This window comes from Rhinopithecus roxellana, chromosome 21 (assembly GCF_007565055.1).
Source record: "Rhinopithecus roxellana isolate Shanxi Qingling chromosome 21, ASM756505v1, whole genome shotgun sequence".
Lineage (NCBI taxonomy): Eukaryota > Metazoa > Chordata > Mammalia > Primates > Cercopithecidae > Rhinopithecus > Rhinopithecus roxellana.
This window is the reverse complement of record NC_044569.1, coordinates 17,292,669-17,310,348: the sequence shown is the minus strand read 5'-3', so window position 1 is coordinate 17,310,348 and position 17,680 is coordinate 17,292,669. Positions and strand designations below refer to the sequence as shown.

General features: G+C 43.8%; 1 protein-coding gene across 8 annotated transcripts in view; it reads right to left on the bottom strand.

The window, feature by feature from the left end:
• The window catches only part of FHOD3 (formin homology 2 domain containing 3), a 498,596-nt gene that overhangs the window by 430,839 nt on the left and 50,077 nt on the right, over nt 1–17,680 (bottom strand). For 7 of the 8 annotated variants that reach the window (XM_030925939.1, XM_030925940.1, XM_030925941.1 and 4 more), the window contains exon 2: nt 5,229–5,335. In XM_030925939.1, coding sequence (XP_030781799.1) covers nt 5,229–5,335 — 107 coding nt within the window. Of the gene's footprint in view, nt 1–4,458; nt 4,479–5,228; nt 5,336–17,680 lie in introns of those variants that run through there. The other variant, XM_010385335.2, reaches the window with a different exon arrangement.

Sequence of the window (17,680 nt, the reverse complement as noted above, 5' to 3'; positions counted from 1 at the left end):
ACTTTTGTATTATACCATAAGAAGAAGAAACTGCTTTTTATTCCTTCAAATCTGATATTTTGAGACGCAAAGACCTCTTTGAGAATCTGATGAAGGCTTTGAAATACCTCCCCACCAAAATCCCACAAACCCACAAATTGTACAGAAACCTCAGAGGTTCATGAGCCTCAGGGCCCATGCTCTGCAGGCTGAGAAGTCAGGTGTCCAAGAATAAAAGCAGAGCCAGTCCCAAATCCCTGGGTTCCCCTAAACAGGTTGGTCACAAAGCTGGTGGGACCCATGTACCCCTGCAGATGGGCCTCTGCACGGCCCTTCTTACCCTTTCCCAGATGCACATCCAGCCATGATTTCTAAGCCACCAACCTCACATAGACACGTGGGCCCAGGGTGGGAGGACTACCAGCCCCCTTGGCAAATGAGAGAAAGTGAACAGCATGACACAGGCAGTAAGCACCAGCCATTTTCACAGCCAACCCTGTGGCACAGGCCTGAAGGGAGTCATGCTGAGGAAAAGGTGAACGCCCCAAGTTACCCGAAGTTAGGAGCACCTGTGAATGTGTATGCCATGTCCAGCCACCACACTGGTCCTCATGATGTCCCTCATGAGAACATTGTGGTTCTCAGGTCCACTCTTGGGTCAAGTCACACTCCCACCTGCTGCACCTTCCAAATACCCAAAGCCACTATCTCCTCCAGGGCTTGCCTAAAAGCCCACCTTCTCCACGACAGTGCCCTGTGGACCCAGGCTGGCACTGGTTTCCTTTCAGAGACACGGAGGGTAGCAACAGGCAAAAGAGTAGAGGTTCTGGCCCAGCTCAGCCCTGTGGGCAAACCTCCATCGAGGTCTCTTAACTAAAAGTGGAGATCTCAGGGCACCTGACCTGCATAGAATCCTCTGGGTCTAAATTCCAGTGGTTCCCATTTCAATGTATCATCTTCCCAGAACTGGACTGTAATTATAACAGAAGCTAACAGTTTTGAGTGTGTATTATGTATCAAGAAATAGTTAATGTTTTAGATACATTATTATATTTTACTTCAAAACAACCCAAAGAGGCAGTATTGATAATATTGCCCCGAATTATAAGGAAATTGAGGTTCAGAGAGGTGAAGTTACATCCCCAAGGTCAAACAACCATGAGACTAACCGTAAAGCCTGTGTCCCTAACCATTAAGCTACACTGCTCTCCTCAGGTGCCAGAGACCCCATCAGGACCCCTCTTCATACAGAAAGGGAAATGGGATTGGGCCATATTTTCCTTATTCTGTAAATAAATGTTATAAGTGTCCTCATTTTATAAACTCCTATCAGAGGTAAAGTGGCTTGCCCAAGGCCACACAATGACAATGTCAGGAAAAATAACCTGGAGGCTGCAGGCTTCTGTGTCTGCTGCACCATGTCATGCTTGCTAATTTCCCTGGCCTCAGAAGGCGATGAACAGTGAACAGACCTGGTTCTGTTTTGTTAGCATAATAATTGCTTTGTCCTTCCACTTTTGAAGGTCTTTCGCCTATTCTCTGACTAGCTAGAGCCTGAGTGATAATTCTAAACAAGTTAATCTTGGCATAAAAGTGCAGGGTAATGGACAAGAACAAAGAAGCAAAATCCTCCAGCAAGGAAACTCAGAACACACGGTATGAAAAACATCACAATTTTCACACAGATTCATACATATTCATTAGATGGCTGCAATATTAGCAGACATTTTACTATAACTGACACAAATAAATCAAGAGAAAAAAATGGTATTTGCCATTTTCATACCTCCAAAGGGCAAATCTTAACCGGGAAGCAATTATATTTTAACTCCCACTCATGAGAGACACACAGACTTTGTCAAATGCCACACATCTAGGAGAGGACCTAAAAGGTCTATTTCAAAGATACAAAACCTCACTCTGGGGTGATCTGGGGGCACACTTGTCAAACGCGTAGCTACGCATGCCTATAATTCCAACTCTTTGAGAGGCTAAGACAGGAGGATTGTTTTGAGTCCAGGAGCTCCAGACCAGCCTGGGCAACATAGGGAGACCCCGTCTCTACAAAAAAAATACAAAACTTAGCCAGAGCAGGAGAATCATTTGAGCCTGGCAGATGGAGGCTGCAGTGAGCTGTGACTGCACCACTGCACTCCAGCCTGGGTGACAAAGAAAGACCCTATCAAAAATAATTTAAAATTTAAATTTTTCTAAACAAATTTTAAATGTGTAACTATCCAATATCTTTTGGGCTACCTTCCTCTGTTTGCAGGTTCCCAAGTCTCGAGTCCCACCTTCTCATCTTGCCATAACACATTTTCCCAGCAACCCTAGCTACTAGAGTACAGAAATGGCATTCGACCTCTACCTATTCAATGGACTCATGGCCAAGTGATGATTTAGAGGGAACAAAGTGAGAATACAAGCACCAGGATCTACTCTGGGGAGCTTACAGCAGGATGCCCTGGCTCTTTAGGAACAGCTGTGGAGGAACTGCCAGCATCTGGAGACAGGTGTTGCCCAGGCAAACTGTAGCGTCAGTGATGGATGATGGCAACAAAGCTGTTTCAACTGGAGACAGTGTTTTAGACCAGGACCAATTGTCCTTGCAGGAACCAATCTCATGCCACCAAAGGCGCAAATGTACATGCTGCATAGAACCTAAATTGGGATGGCAGAAGAGCATAGTCTTGGGAATTGGTCACACCTGTGTTCAAACCTGGCTTTGCCACCCCAGACATGTAATTTAACTCCTGACCCTTGGTTTTCTCAGATGAAAAACTGAGACAATAAAATCCAATTACTTGACTAGTATGATAATTAATTATTAAAAAGCCTGTGAATAGGGAGCCTAATATAGTATCTGGCATAGTAGCTGATCCAAAAATATTACTCTTCTCCCACACCCTTTATTCTTATTGCTTTTATCAATACATTAGCACTTTTTTTCTCAGCTGCCATCTCCAAATCATTCAAGTTTTGATAAAAAAGAAGAAAACAAAAATGAGAACAAAGTCATCAAGCATAACACCACTAGAGACATTTTTCAAGCTGACAATGATCTATTCATAACATTCCCGGGGTCTGTTTGATCAATGAACCATGAAGTCATTCAATTACACTATCATCTAGCCTGCATTCTGACAACTTACATGAAAGGATGTCACTGTCAAATACTTGATAAAAACTATTGCAACGGAACTTCCCCAAGTCTGTCAGCCTAATAGTGTTAATTTTAAATATAGCAGTAAGTAGAATCTGGTGTGACTTAAGATACCCCTCTCATATGCCCAGCCTATAGTGGTTTCCAGGATCCTTTCTCACATACTATTGGTGTGCCCCTTACTACTACCACTCTGGAGACAAGAAGGGTATCCTCAGAGCACCCTGCTGAATCCTAACAAGGACCTTGGTCTTTTTGGTGCATGTGGCCATGCTATTCAGGAATCCATTCTGGCAATGGGCCATTCACCTGGCCACCAGTATTTGCTAAGTGCCTGAAACATGCTGAGAAAATGCCAAGTACTGGACATTCAGACAGGCATGGTTCTGGCCTAGTGGAGTGTTAGCAGTAGAGAAGAGGGGCAACTAGCAGCATAATCAATGATCATAAATTGTGAAGGGTGTTAAAACAGGGGAAACCCAGGAAGCCATCAGTACATACTAAAGTCAAACAGCTACATGAAACTAAGAAGGTTCCAATTTTTCTCCATTAATTGAGCTATTTGTGAAAAATGAGAACTCCCAGATAGTATCCAGTGGACCATATTTTTAACTCAGACAAAGTGGTTTCAAACAACTTTTGGGGGCTCCTGGACAACAGATTAAGATAGCTGAGCATTATTTGGAAAGTATCAGGGAACCTCTTAAGTTTCCTGAAGAGGAGGGTGATGAAATCAGAGATACACTTGGTTCGAGATGGATAAGAAGTAGGCTGGGCATGGTGACTCACACCTGTAATCCCAGCACTTAGGGAAGCTGAGGGTGAATTGCTTGAGTTCAGGAGTTCAAGACCAGCCTGGGCAACATGACAAAACCCCATATCTACTAAAACATACAAAAATTAGCCAGGCATGGTGGTGCGTGCCTGTAGTCCCAGCTACTTGGGAGGCTGAGGCAGGAGAATCACTGGAACCTGGGAGGCAGAGGTTGCAGTAAGCCAAGATCACACCACTGCACTCCAGCCTGGGCAACACAACAAGATTCCATCTCAAAAATAACATACACATACACACACACACACACACACACACACACACACACACACACGCACAATTAGCTGGGCACAGTGGCACGTGTCTGCAGTCCCAGCTACTCGAGAGGCTGCAGTGAGCTGAGATCATGCCACTGCACTCCAACCTGGACAGCTGGAGTGAGACCCTGTCTCAAAAAATAAATAAATAAAAATAAGAAGGAGAAAGGTGGGGCCCTATCAGAGGCTATTTCAGTAATCTAGCAAATATAAGAATGGCTACTTACATGGGTATATTCCTAGAGAGGTTTCACTTTCTGTGCACATCTCTGATTTTTTATGAGCATATTGCTTTATTTGGACTCAGAGTATTTCTTTATTCAGCAAGCGTATTAAGCAATTCTAGGTATGGGCAAAAAGTAAGTTGACATTAACATAATTAATTATTTTTTCCACAGTAATGAGTTTAAAAGATGATACCATATAAAACTATCTTCTAGAGCATCTGCTAAGAAAATATCCAGTAAATTATCATTGAATACAATATCTAAAATAGTTGCGAATCCACTAAAATCTGGAAAATATCTATTTATTTATTCATTTTTAGAGACAAGGTCTTGCCCTTTTATCCAAGCTGGAGTGCAGTGGCACAATTATGACTCACTGCAGCCTCGGCCTCCCAGGCTCAAGCGATCCTCCCACCTCAGCCTCCCGAGTAGCTGGGACTACAGGTGTGAGCCACCACAGCTGGCTGGAAAATACCTATTTAATTGTGATATGTGATTTTAAAATAACTTAGAATATAAATACCATGTGCTTGATTACCACAAATGTTCCTAGGAAAGGCTACTCCCGAGCACCCATCAAGAAAAGTTACTCAAAATGGAAACAGGTCTGCAGTCACCACTGATGAGTCACTTACATCTCCCTCATGTGTGATTGAGAATTAAGAGAAGGTCAAAGCCATGGTAGTTCCTCCTAAATATTTTAAGGCCTCAATGTACCCCCATTTCCTGGTAGGTGGGGACCAGTCAGCAGGGTCAACAGTTGCTCTTACCCAGCGTCATCCTGGAAGCCTTCCAACTCATCCCGCTGCTCTGCCAGGGTGGCCTCCAAATCCAGGTAGGCGCCATTGTGAGAGAGCTGCAGAGTACAGTCATCCAGCTGCAAGAGAAAGAGCCTGTTATACCCAACCTGCTCCTCAGATGGAGACTACATATGGAGAAATCGCATCATATTGCCCTCATGTGTTTTGTAAAATCAAGCAATATTCTGAAATGTGGATCATAACTCGAAAAGCTAGTATGTTAGTGCAAATAGATCAGGAACGATCTGAGTACCGAGTGGATAGATGAGGCATCTCTTAACAGAGTGACATCGACAGCATCCCCTGGGCCCTAGGCCACTGAAGGAGCCCTTTTGGTCCTGGGCCTGCACCTTTTTCCACTCTCAGGGGCCCAGATGAGACCTGGCATTTCAAGAGAGGAAATCGAGATCACGACGCTGATGTGACCATGGATTGAGTCACAGAACTTAAAAGGCAAATTTGGTGGGGAAAATATGCTGTTTCCTTTGATTCAGTGACGAGTCTGCTTATTCAGATTCTATGGTCGTACTCTGCACATTACAAATAATGTTGCTCAATAAAGTATTTTTACAGTTGAACTGAAACATCCTCCAACTGAATGGCAATATACCCAAATTACAACATAGCACACGGGAAATTAAGTCTCTTTGTTACTAATCTCATTTTTTTTAATTTTTATTTTATTTTTACTTTTTTTGAGAGGGAGTCTCGCTCTGTCACCCAGGCTGGAGTGCAGTGGCTCAATCTCAGCTCACTGCAACCTCCACCTCCCGGGTTCAAGTGATTCTCCTGCCTCAGCCTCCCAAGTAGCTGGGATTATAGGCACACGCACAGATCTCATTTTTCAAAATATTTATTTTTTGTTTTTTTGGCGACAGAGTCGCACCCAGGCTGGAGCGCAATGGCATGATCTCGGCTCACTGCAACCTCTGCCTCCCCGGTTCAAGCAATTCTTCTGCCTCAGTCTCCCAAGTAGCTGGGATGATAGGCACCCACCACCATGCCCCCTTAATTTTTTGTATTTTTTAGTAGAGACGGGCTTTTGCCATGTTGGCCAACCTGGTCTTGACCTCAGGTGATCCACCCACCTTGGCCTCCCAAGGTGCTGGGATTACAGGCGTGAGCCACCCCATCCAGCCAAACATTTTGTTTTACAAACATTTATATTTTGTTCATTATATTCTGGGCACTGTTCTAAACATTTGTACATGGAAAGTCAGTTGATTCTCTCACAAACTCTATACGTTCTACTATTTTCCTCATTTTACAGAGGAGGACCCTGAGGCACAGAGAGAGGCTATGTTACTTGCCCAATTCACCAACTAGTAAATGGTAGAGATGGAATTTGGATACCAGCAGTTTGATTTGAGGACACGGTCTCAACCACTACACTCTGCATCCTCTCTATAGCCCAAGACCACAAAGAACTTGAAAATTTTGTCATGGTGCAAAATTGACCGAACAAATGTGTTTACCAATGCCATTCCCTTTTCTCCCCAGGCACACAGCCTTGCCTTAGAGTTGGGCTCTGGCTTCATAACTGAGTATTGATCAACAGAATGTGGGTGAAAGTGAAAAGAAGGCCCCCAACAAGCTTGGCCATAACACCTCTGCACAACTGTCCACTTTTCTTTTCTTGCCTATGGCCAGATGCAGAGGAGCCAGAGGAGACTTTGAAACCTAGAAAACAGCAGAGCCCCAAATGCAAGGAGTTTGGGTTCCTGAGTCACTACATGGAAGAGAGCACTTTGCTGCCCAGATCCACTGACCCATCCTGAACTGTGACAGGATCAAGAAACGTGCCTTTGCTGTGCTAACTCATTAAGGTTTTGTGGTTGCTACAGGTAGCAATTAGAGTTATATTACATACAGAATGATTACTCTTAAAAATAGAGGAAAATAATTTTACCAAAGAAGATTGAGATTAATATTACGAGGAAATCTAAACTCATACCCTCCTGCTTGATTTATTGAGCTATAAGAGTGACTCAATTCATCTTCTTGCTGAGTTAGGCTATTATTCCAAAATGACAGCTTGGGGAAAAGTGGAGACAAATATGTGGTTACTTGAAATCATCTAGATAAATGCTTGATAATCTGCTATAAGTGAGATTTCAAATAAGGGATTAGTTTTTGGTTTTAATGGGAAAGTTTTGCTATTATCCTCAACAAGAGAAATGCAAACTGTCATCATGTTTAGAAGCAGCATCTATAACAGGCTGTTAATTATTGTTAGAAACCCCGCAGTTCCTTGTTTCTGGTTATCCGCAACAGAATGAAAGGAATTTCTTCTTTATTACTTGTGAGAAATACCTAGTTAAGTCATTTGAAGGGGTTAATCCTATTTGATTCACTTGTTTTATTTCTCTAATAGCAGACCGTACCTCATAATTACTAAAGGCTTGCTGGTGAATTTCAGTGTTCTTGAGCAGCATCTTACAGATGGATCATCTGATTTGAGAAGGCATTTAATACAAACTGGCCAACCTCTCTGTACTGTAGTGTCAAAGGTGTGCCCAGGGTTTTGGGGAAACACGCAGGAGCTGCCTCCCCTACTCTGTGGAAGCAGCAGGCAGGAAGAGTTTCCTGCAGAAGGTGTCTCCTGAGCCAATGATCACCAGTGGACTGAAATCAGACTTTATCATTCTAGGTGGAAAATTCCAGTGGAAATTGGACCTGTTGACACGTACAGTGAACCATGTGTCTGGCTGTAATCACTGGCAGCTCATTCTCGCTTTAATTTCTACTGCTGTTATTAACTAAGAAAGCTGATTTAGTGTGTTCAGCTGATAGTATCAACACATTGCTTATTTTTAATCCCACATATAATCAACAGACTGAAAGATGGAATGACGAAAGCTCTTTAAGCCATCACAATGACTTTTCCTCAACCCGTGGAAACATACGAGCTTAAAGAGAGAAGCACTGGGATAAAGAGTTTCTGCTTCTCCTCAAGGAGGTCTGAGTCATTCTGAGCCTGTGGTCCACACTCAGCCAGAGGGAGAGAACCAAGAGCAAGAAGAAGTGCTGTCTGGAGAGAAGCCAAGCATATGCATGAATGTGGCACAAATACTCCCACCAGAGCCTGTTTCAAGCTACCAATGCATAGTCGCCGAGCATGGGGTTAGAAAGAGGTGTGCAGAAGCTCACCAGTATACAGAATTTCTACCACACAGATCTGTAAGATCTAAATAACTGGGAGAGCAGAGGTAGCAGAATGGAGGAAAATAATTAGGAAGTGAAACACTTGGAATGTCTATAACCTTTGTTTTTAATATAATCTGCTCAATTGTGAGTTTCTATAATTCTTATTTAAAATTTATTTTATTTTTATTTATTATTATCATTGCTTTTTTGTAGGAGGGGTCTCACTGTTGCTCAGGCTGGTCTTGAACTCCTGGCGTCAAGCAATCCTCCCGCCCCGGCCTCCCAAAGTGTTAAGATTAAAGATGTGGTGGGGTGCGGTGGCTCATGCCTGTAATCCCAGCACTTTGGGAGGCCCAGGCAGGTGGATCACAAGGACAGGAGATCAAGATCATCCCAGCTAACACAGTGAAACCCTGTCTCTACTAAAAATACAAAAAAATTAGCCGGGCCTGGTGGCGGGCCCCTGTAGTCCCAGCTACTCAGGAGGCTGAGGCAGGAGAAAGGCATGAACCCAGGAGGCGGAGCTTGCAGTGAGCTGAGATCGTGCCACTGCACTCCAGCCTGGGTGACAGAGCAAGACTCCGTCTCAAAAAAAAAAAAAGATTAAAGATGTGAACTGCTGTGCCTAGCCAATTTAATTTTTAGCAAAAGCTATGTTTGACAAGTGGCTCACAAAATTCCTGAGAATTTGACAATCAATCTTGCAGGTCACCCAGGCCGGCACCAGCACATACTGCTCTTGGCCATTCAGCTGAGGTACCTAAAGCAGAGATAACAGAGATGAAAAGACAGAGACCCTTATCCAGGCTTATCAGTCTCCACCAGCCCTGCCTACGCCCTAAGCTCTTCTCCTTAGACTGGGAGGAGGTGGGGAGGTACTAGTGGCTGGCAGATGTAGCCCCATCTGGGCTCTTTTGCATATCATTTCCATCTCACATCTTCAGATTTTATTCCCAGTAGCCCAAGACAAATATCTCACCTTTCTGGACACTTACCCTGGCCTGCCAGGTATCTGCCTCAAGGTGCTTCGTGCCTGCCCCAGATTGTAACAGGAAGCCCCATAATCTCCCCAGCCTCTGACAGCAGAATCCCCAAATCTTAGCAAAATAGCCTGTTCTCACCATTCCTCTTCTCACATTCTGGGCAGCATAACTACTACTATTTCCACAGTTCAATTTTAACAAAATTATATGTCAGGCACAGGCAGGGCACCAAGGAACACATAATCACTTCCTTCCCTCAAAAAGATCGTTTAAGTATAACACACAAATCAAGCACAGAAGAGAATAAAACACCAACTAAATCAACTGTCAAAATGGGTGGACGTTCATCCTCAGTTATATTCATTCTGCTATCATTAGCAGAGAGCTAAGCATCCTCCATGGAACTGCCCGAGTCCCCCGTTCAGGATAGAGGCTGCCATTACCTCCTATGCCAGATATCACAACCCCGATCCCTAATGAATGGGTGGGCAGGCCCATCCCTTTTGTGTTACTGAGTCCCTCAACTGAAAAAGAAAATAATTTGCCTCTCTTGATCTCTCAGGAACTTCATGTGGAGTCCTCACAGCGGGGTTATAGGAAGAGGAGCTGCCCTTTGGGAGACAAGATATGCGTGTGCAAAGGGGATCCTAACAACACAGGGGCTGTGAAGACAGCAAACAAGTCAACACACACCAACCGAGCCACTCCACCACACAAACCCCACCCATCATTATACCCGAGACACAGGAGGTTAATATTTAAACCATCACATGAGCAAAGGAGGAAGAATACAGTGCTTCCTGGCTGGACTGATACATTGAAAACAGCAGAAGTCCCTAAATTTGTGGGGATGGGGTCATGTTTAGCAATTATTTTAATAAGCAAATTAATAGGTACACTAAATGAATTCCTCAATTTTGTCAGTGATAACGAAGTAACAGTTATAAACATTCCGAAGAATTAAAAACAATATGAATAGACAGTGAGTGTTGATTAATTCCAATCCAGTTATTATACAGACTTAGATATATCGAAACTTTCCCTACAGAGTGGAAAACTCAGACACCTCCCTGTCAGACCAGTCCCCGCCGGGGAATCTCAATTCTTACTTACACAGAGGCAATCTGATCCCATTCCTTGGCCTTTCCTGTCAAATGTCTTCCCAAATGACTTAAGGGACCTGGAATTTCCTGACTCTGACAATTTTCATGTCAACCCTGATCCCCTGGCAGCATGTCCCCTGCAGTCCTTTCTTGGCTCTAGGTTTGGTGGCCAGGACATTGCCGGGCACTTCAGGACATAAGACAAAGCCAGGAGCCATGGGGGAAGATAACATTACAGGGCTATTATAGAAGTCTGGTGATTAAGGAAATTTAGGGGCAATGACAGCGGTGCAACAGAAGGACTTCAGATTGGGTTGCAGGCTCACACAGTTAGGGCTGCAAACCTGTGGCCAGGATTCTGGTGAGAGGCAGGGTGCTCAGCAGGCAGCCAGTCTCAGATCCACAGTAAGTGTCCGTCTAAATATCCAGGATTTTGTGCCACTCTGCCTGGGTTAAAACACACCAATAAAGCAGAACCTCATTCCCTGGAGACATAGAAAGAGCCTTCCACTCCTTGTAGAGACACTATGCAAAGTCACTCTGGGGTTCTTTTAACTGTTCCTGCAGAGATAGTACAGTCAAAAAGGAAGGGCAAGTCAGGCATGGTGCCTCATGCCTGTAATCCCAGAACTTCAGGAGGCCAAGGCAGGCAGATCACTTGAGGTCAGGAGTTTGAGACCAGCCTGGCTAAAATGATGAAACACCATCTCTACCAAAACAAACAAACAAACAAAAATTAGCTGGTATGATGGTGCCACACCTGTAATCCCAGCTACTCAGGAGGCTCAGGCAGGAGAATCATTAGACCCGGGGAGGAGGAGGTTGCAGTGAGCCAAAATTGCGCCACTGTACTCCAACAGAGTGAGACTGTCATCTAAAGAAAAAACAGAAAGGGCAGACTCACCATCCTGAAAAAAAAAAAAAAAAAAACCCCAAACATCTCAAAGAAGGCTGATGTCATGTCTCGATTTATGTATTCTTTCTTTTTCTTAGTCCAGTGAACTAGCATGTTAGTGGGGTAGCTTAATGATTATCTAGGTTTTGGCAGCAGGTCCACAGTGATCCATAGCCCAGGCAATAAAATTTCTGTGTAATCCTGAAATAGATTTGCACAGAACCGTTCTATAAATATATATACTAGAGCTACTCTTTAAACTAATTTTAATTAGAGTTTAGAAGTGGAAAAACATTCTATCTTAAAAAGAAAAAAGTAAACTTAATGGAAAGCGCAAGTGATCCTGGGACTTCACTGGTTCCCCCATCCCTGCATCTACATCCTCCCAATGTGATTTTGCAACAACTTCCCTCTAGAGGCAGATTCTTCCTCTACTCCTGGAATCTGGGTGGCCTGTGTCTTGCTTTGGCTAATGGACAGTGTCACATGTGACCTGGCAGAGACCTGGAAGGCACCTGCTCACTGGGGCTGTCCTCTCTTGCTGCTCTTGGAGCTCTGCCTCTACCTGAAGATGTTGGGGTTCCCTGCTGGAGGGTGAAAGACTTGGGCCTGGCTGCTCCTGCCACCCCTGCTCACAGCCTGCCAACTGCCACATGTCACACAAGGCCAGCCTGGATGGTCAAGCCTCCAGATGACCCACATGACAGACACATGAGACAGCCCAGGAGAAATTGGCCAAACTGGCCCAAACCAGAAGTTTCCAATTGACTCATAGGCTCAGGAGCAACTTTAGGGTTCTGACTTTATGTCACCCTCCTCTTTCCATGAGCTTGCCACCTCAACCCACAGCCGACAGGGAGAACAACTTTCACACTCCATGTGCTCTGCACCTTGATGGCAGGTTGGTGAGAGGTTTGCCCCCTTCAAGTTGCCCACTGAATGCACCACAACACTGCAGGCTCAAGGCAGCGCTGGTCACTACCTGCCCAGCCCCGACATGCCACAGAGCAAGGACATGCCTGAGCCCAAAGTCCTGCTTCCCTGACCTTCCCTGAGCCCAAAGTCCTGCTTCCCTGACCTTCCCTGAGCCCAAAGTCCTGCTTCCCTGACCTTCCCTGAGCCCAAAGTCCTGCTTCCCTGACCTTCCCTTCCCTGAGCCCAAAGTCCTGCTTCCCTGACCTTCCCTGAGCCCAAAGTCCTGCTTCCCTGACCTTCCCTGAGCCCAAAGTCCTGCTTCCCTGACCTTCCCTGAGCCCAAAGTCCTGCTTCCCTGACCTTCCCTGAGCCCAAAGTCCTGCTTCCCTGACCTTCCCTGAGCCCAAAGTCCTGCTTCCCTGACCTTCCCTGAGCCCAAAGTCCTGCTTCCCTGACCTTCCCTGAGCCCAAAGTCCTGCTTCCCTGACCTTCCCTGAGCCCAAAGTCCTGCTTGGGCAGAGGACAGCAGCAGCACTTGCTGGGTAAAAGCAAGGAAGGGGAACCCAAACAGAGCCTGGAGCACCGGGGAGTGAGGGAGCAGTCAGCTAAGGACCCTCCCAGGGAGGAGAGGAGACAGCAGGAGGCTAGACCACACGAAGCCCCAAACCCCTAGAGCGTGCTCCATGGACCCATGGAACTTCACTTTCAAAATGCAAATGGAAAGATAAAACTCAGAAGAATTTCAAGATAGCAACCTTAAGCACGGGGCCCTTCTGACTCCATCAGTCACATGCCCACAAAGCCAGCCCCACTCCTGGCTCATAAATGAAGTGTTGCTGCCGGCCCCACCTCTCTCCAGGGCCAGGTTGACTATGGGTCCCCTGACTGCTCCACTTCAGGCACATACAGCTTTAAGAGCAGCCCAAAAGCAGTCAGCATGTTCCATCTGGTCAGTTGCAATACAGCTACGCCTGTTTCCTCCTTCAAATGGTACTTTTGTTGCTAGGCAGCCATGAAGCTTGTGGCTTCCTTGGATTTTGTGGTTCCTTCTAAATGGAGCAGAGACAAGAAACTGGACTTAAAGGACAAGCAAAAAATGTCAGGAAAGACAGCTTTCCAACAAGCAGTGCCACGTGTCCCTTTCACAAGTCTTAATAAAACCAACACAAAACTCGGTTCAATCATTCTAGCTTTTACGGACTGTGATTCCCCCTTAACCCGTAACAGCCACTGCAAAGGGACAAGACACAGGGCACACACTCTGGGGTTGTCCTCTGCTATGTCCTAAGGTTATAGTGAGAATGTGGTATTCATTTCATTAACCTTCAAACTATGCATACTCCTCACATGTATTCCTTTGTATGTATAATGCATTTCACATAAAAAATGTAATTACATTTACATGTTTTAAAAATACAAGTAATGCTTGGTCAATTTTCTTAAGAGAAAGACTACATGAAATCAATTCACATAATATCAGAAGAAAGCAGTTCCTGTTGGCTAACCCCAACAGATCATTTTTAAACTTTTAAGTTCTTAGGGGCCCATTTGGCCTTTTCTAAATGAGCACATCATAGTTACTCTAATAAATGTTTTAGGATGAAGTACAAGGATATTTTTGACGACCCAGCATACATGGGTTATGAAATAACATAAATGTATTTACTTTGAAAGCAGTTGGACTTTACTTTCTCAGAAACATTCAATAAGTTACGTTCTTTGCGGCCACCAAGCAAGAGAAGCAATGTCTTGAAACTGACTTAAGCAGTTTCCCAATAAACCCCAGATTTCTATTTAAGTCAACAAAAGAGTCCAGCTCACCAACCAAAGGCAAGGGCCTCTATCAAATTCTGCAAGAAAGACAAAGGTCACGCATCTCCCACTCAGAGCTTAAAATTAGAGAGAGTGATAGTCTGGTAAATAGGTAAGTATTTGAATTATTTTAAAATATTTTACTATCATTAAATAGCCAAAAACACATCACAATTTCCCTTGAAAAAAGCTGGAATATATTTTTTACTTATGTCTATAGGCACCTTTTGCCATTTTCCGTTTCACTTTATTCAAGTTGAAAATCGTATCAACACTATGTTTCAGGATTATTATGACCACTGGTTTGTTAACTCATTCAGATTAATAGTCCTTTCCTGTTCTTCTCCATGCCACACACTACACTGTGTCCTGGGGAGACAGACAGCCCCAAGCAAGACAGACTAGGTCCTCGGGAGCACTCGGGGCTGTGGACAGGACTGATCACCCAAGGCAGTTGAGGAAGTGAGGAGGCATAATGAGTTAGTTGTCTGTGTTGTTTCTGTTCTTGTTTTCTTCAGGAGGGGATGTGGGATGCAGGGACTGAAGCACAGTAGATGCAAAAGTCCTGTCACAGAGTGTGAGCAGTTAAGTCAGCGAAGGGAGGCAGGCCACCAGCCATGGAGGGGGAGCCTCTCTGGCCAAAGCAGACTAGCCTTGTTTCTAGGGCAATAAGAAGCCATGAAATGGAATGGCTGTGAGCAGGTATGTGCAGAACCAGCTTTGCAGTGTGGGGATGAAAGAGGGAAGACAAATGGAGAAGCCACCACTAGGATCAGAGGCAATTTGAATGTGGCTTGGACAATGGTGAATCCAGTGGAAATGGAGAGAAGGAAAGGGAGAGGGGTGGTATAGGGAAGGAGGGCATGAAAGAGAGAAAGGAAAAGTTAGAGGATTGAGTGACTGGTTGGATATGGTGGTGTCCAACATAGAGAGGCAAAATATTGAGTTTCTTACTTGAGCAAATTAGTTAACTGGCAGTACCATTTACCATTTGCATTAACATGGCAAACACTGGACTAACAGCTGTTTGGGGGCAGGGAGATAGGATACAATGAGGATTTGGTTTTTGGTTTTTCGGTTTTGTTTTTGGTTTTGAGGCAGGGTCTCACTCTATCACCCATATTGGAGTACAGTGGCATGAACACAGCTCACCACATCCTTGACCTCCCAGGCTCAAGTGACCCTCCTGCCTCAGCCCCCCGAGTAGCTGGGACTACAGATGTGTATCACCACGCCTGGCTGATTTTTTAACTTTTAGTAAAAATGAGGTCTCGCCATGTTGCCCAGGCTGGTCTTGAACTCCTGGGCTCAGGCAATTCTCCTTCCTCACCTTCCTAAAGTGCTGGGATTACAGGCATGAGCCACTGTGCCAGGCCACAACTGGGATTTGTTTTTTACATGTTTGTCTATAAAAGGTGGTGAATAAAGAAATAGATTCAGGGCGCTGGGTGTTAATAAAAATATGATGGTTGAAATCCCACAGATGCATTGGCGTGCCTAAAGATAACTGCTTACTTCATGTGTCTTGAGAATCAGTAGTGGTAGTCCCTTTTTAAATTTCTGATATTGCTAACTGTGCTGTCTGAATATTTTCTCTAATGATTTAGGAGAAGTTCTTTATTAATGTCTTTTTAAAGAACTATTGATTATACTGCTTTTCCTCTATAAGTTTGTTTTCTAGCTCACTAATTGCTATTCTTATCTTTATTATTTTCTTCTGTGTTCGACATGTTGTTTTTCCCTAACCTTTGAAAACTTAAGATTTTTCAGCCTTTCTTCTTTTCAGTTATGTGCATTTAAGACTATAATTTTCACAAGACCTCATCTCTACTAAAATTTTTTTTTTTAAATAGCTGGATGTGGTGGTGCACACCTGTAGTCCCAGCTACTCAGAAGATGAAGGCAGAAGGATCACTTTAGTCCAGAAGTTCAAGGTTACAGTGAGCTATGATCGTGCCACTGCACTCTAGCCTGGGCAACAGAGCGAGACACTGTCTCAATACATAAATAAATACGAAAAAGACTACAATTTTCCTCTATGTAAATTTGAGTTATAGTCCACAGGATCTGATGTGCTATATTTTCATTATGTTCAATTCAAAATAGTTTCTACATTTCACCGGGATTTCTTCTTTGATCCAAAAATTATTTAAAAGTGTATTAAATAATTTCCAAATATTTAGGAATTTTCTAGTAGCTTCTCTTATTGTAGATTTCTTGCTTAACTTCACCATGATCAAAACACACACACACACACACACACACACACACACACACACACTCTGTATGATTGCAATTCTTTGAAATTTCTTGAGACTTGTGTTATGGCCCAATACAAGAAAATAATGTATCCTAACAGTTGCAGTGTTTGTTAAATGAGATACTTAAATCTCTATCCTCACTGCTCTTTACCTGCTTGTTCTATAGAGAGGCATACAACCGTGAATTTTTCTATTTTTCCTTTTCATTCTGTCAATATTGGATTTATTTCAGTTATTAGGTGCAGACAAATACTTCCTAGTGGACTCTTTTACCACTATGAGATTTCCTCCTTATCTCTAGTAATGTTTCCTGCCTGAAGAGCACGTCTGTTATTAATACAGGCATGCCACTTTCTTTTGGTTAGTGTTGCATGGATAGTCTTCTTTTAGTCTTTTACTTACAATATTTGGTACCCATATATTTTAGATGTATCTCTTGTAAGTAGAATATGGTTTTTTAATCTAATCTGATAATTTTTAATAAAAATACATCAAAGACTGTTAATTTAAAATGACTGCTGATGTTTGGGTTCAAATCTGCATGTTTAGTGTTTAATCTGCATATTCTAGTTTCCTTTTTCCTCTTTTCCACCATATTTGGTTTAATCTACTATTCTTTATTCTTCTATATTCCTTTCTAGTATTCTTTTTATTCCCAGGTACACATTCTTTTATTAAGCCTTTTAGTGATTTATCCTATAGATAATATGCCTTCCTGACTCAGCAAAAAAAATTAGTGCCATCACTTCTCAGACAATGTAAGGGCACTAGACCACTTTAACATGATTTATACCTTTTTTTTGAGACAAGGTTTCACTATTTTGCTCAGGCTGGTCTCAAACTCCTGGGCTCAAACAATCCTCCTGCCTCCGTCTCCTGAGTAGCTGGAAGTATAGATGTATGCCATCGTGTCAGCTATACCTTTTGAGATATTGAGAAAAGTATTTTAAATCCCATGAAGTAGCATTGTTTTGGGCAGTCAATATTCACTTAGATTTACCTTGTTTATTGCACTTCATTCCTTCCTGCATTTCTGTGCTTCTATCTATAATAATTTCCTTTTGCTGCCCGGGCGCGGTGGCTCAAGCCTGTAATCCCAGCACTTTGGGAGGCCGAGACGGGCGGATCACGAGGTCAGGAGATCGAGACCATCCTGGCTAACACAGTGAAACCCCGTCTCTACTAAAAAATACAAAAAACTAGCCGGGCGTGGCGGCGGGCGCCTGTAGTCCCAGCTACTCGGGAAGCTGAGGCAGGAGAATGGCGTAAACCCGGGAGGCGGAGCTTGCAGTGAGCTGAGATCCGG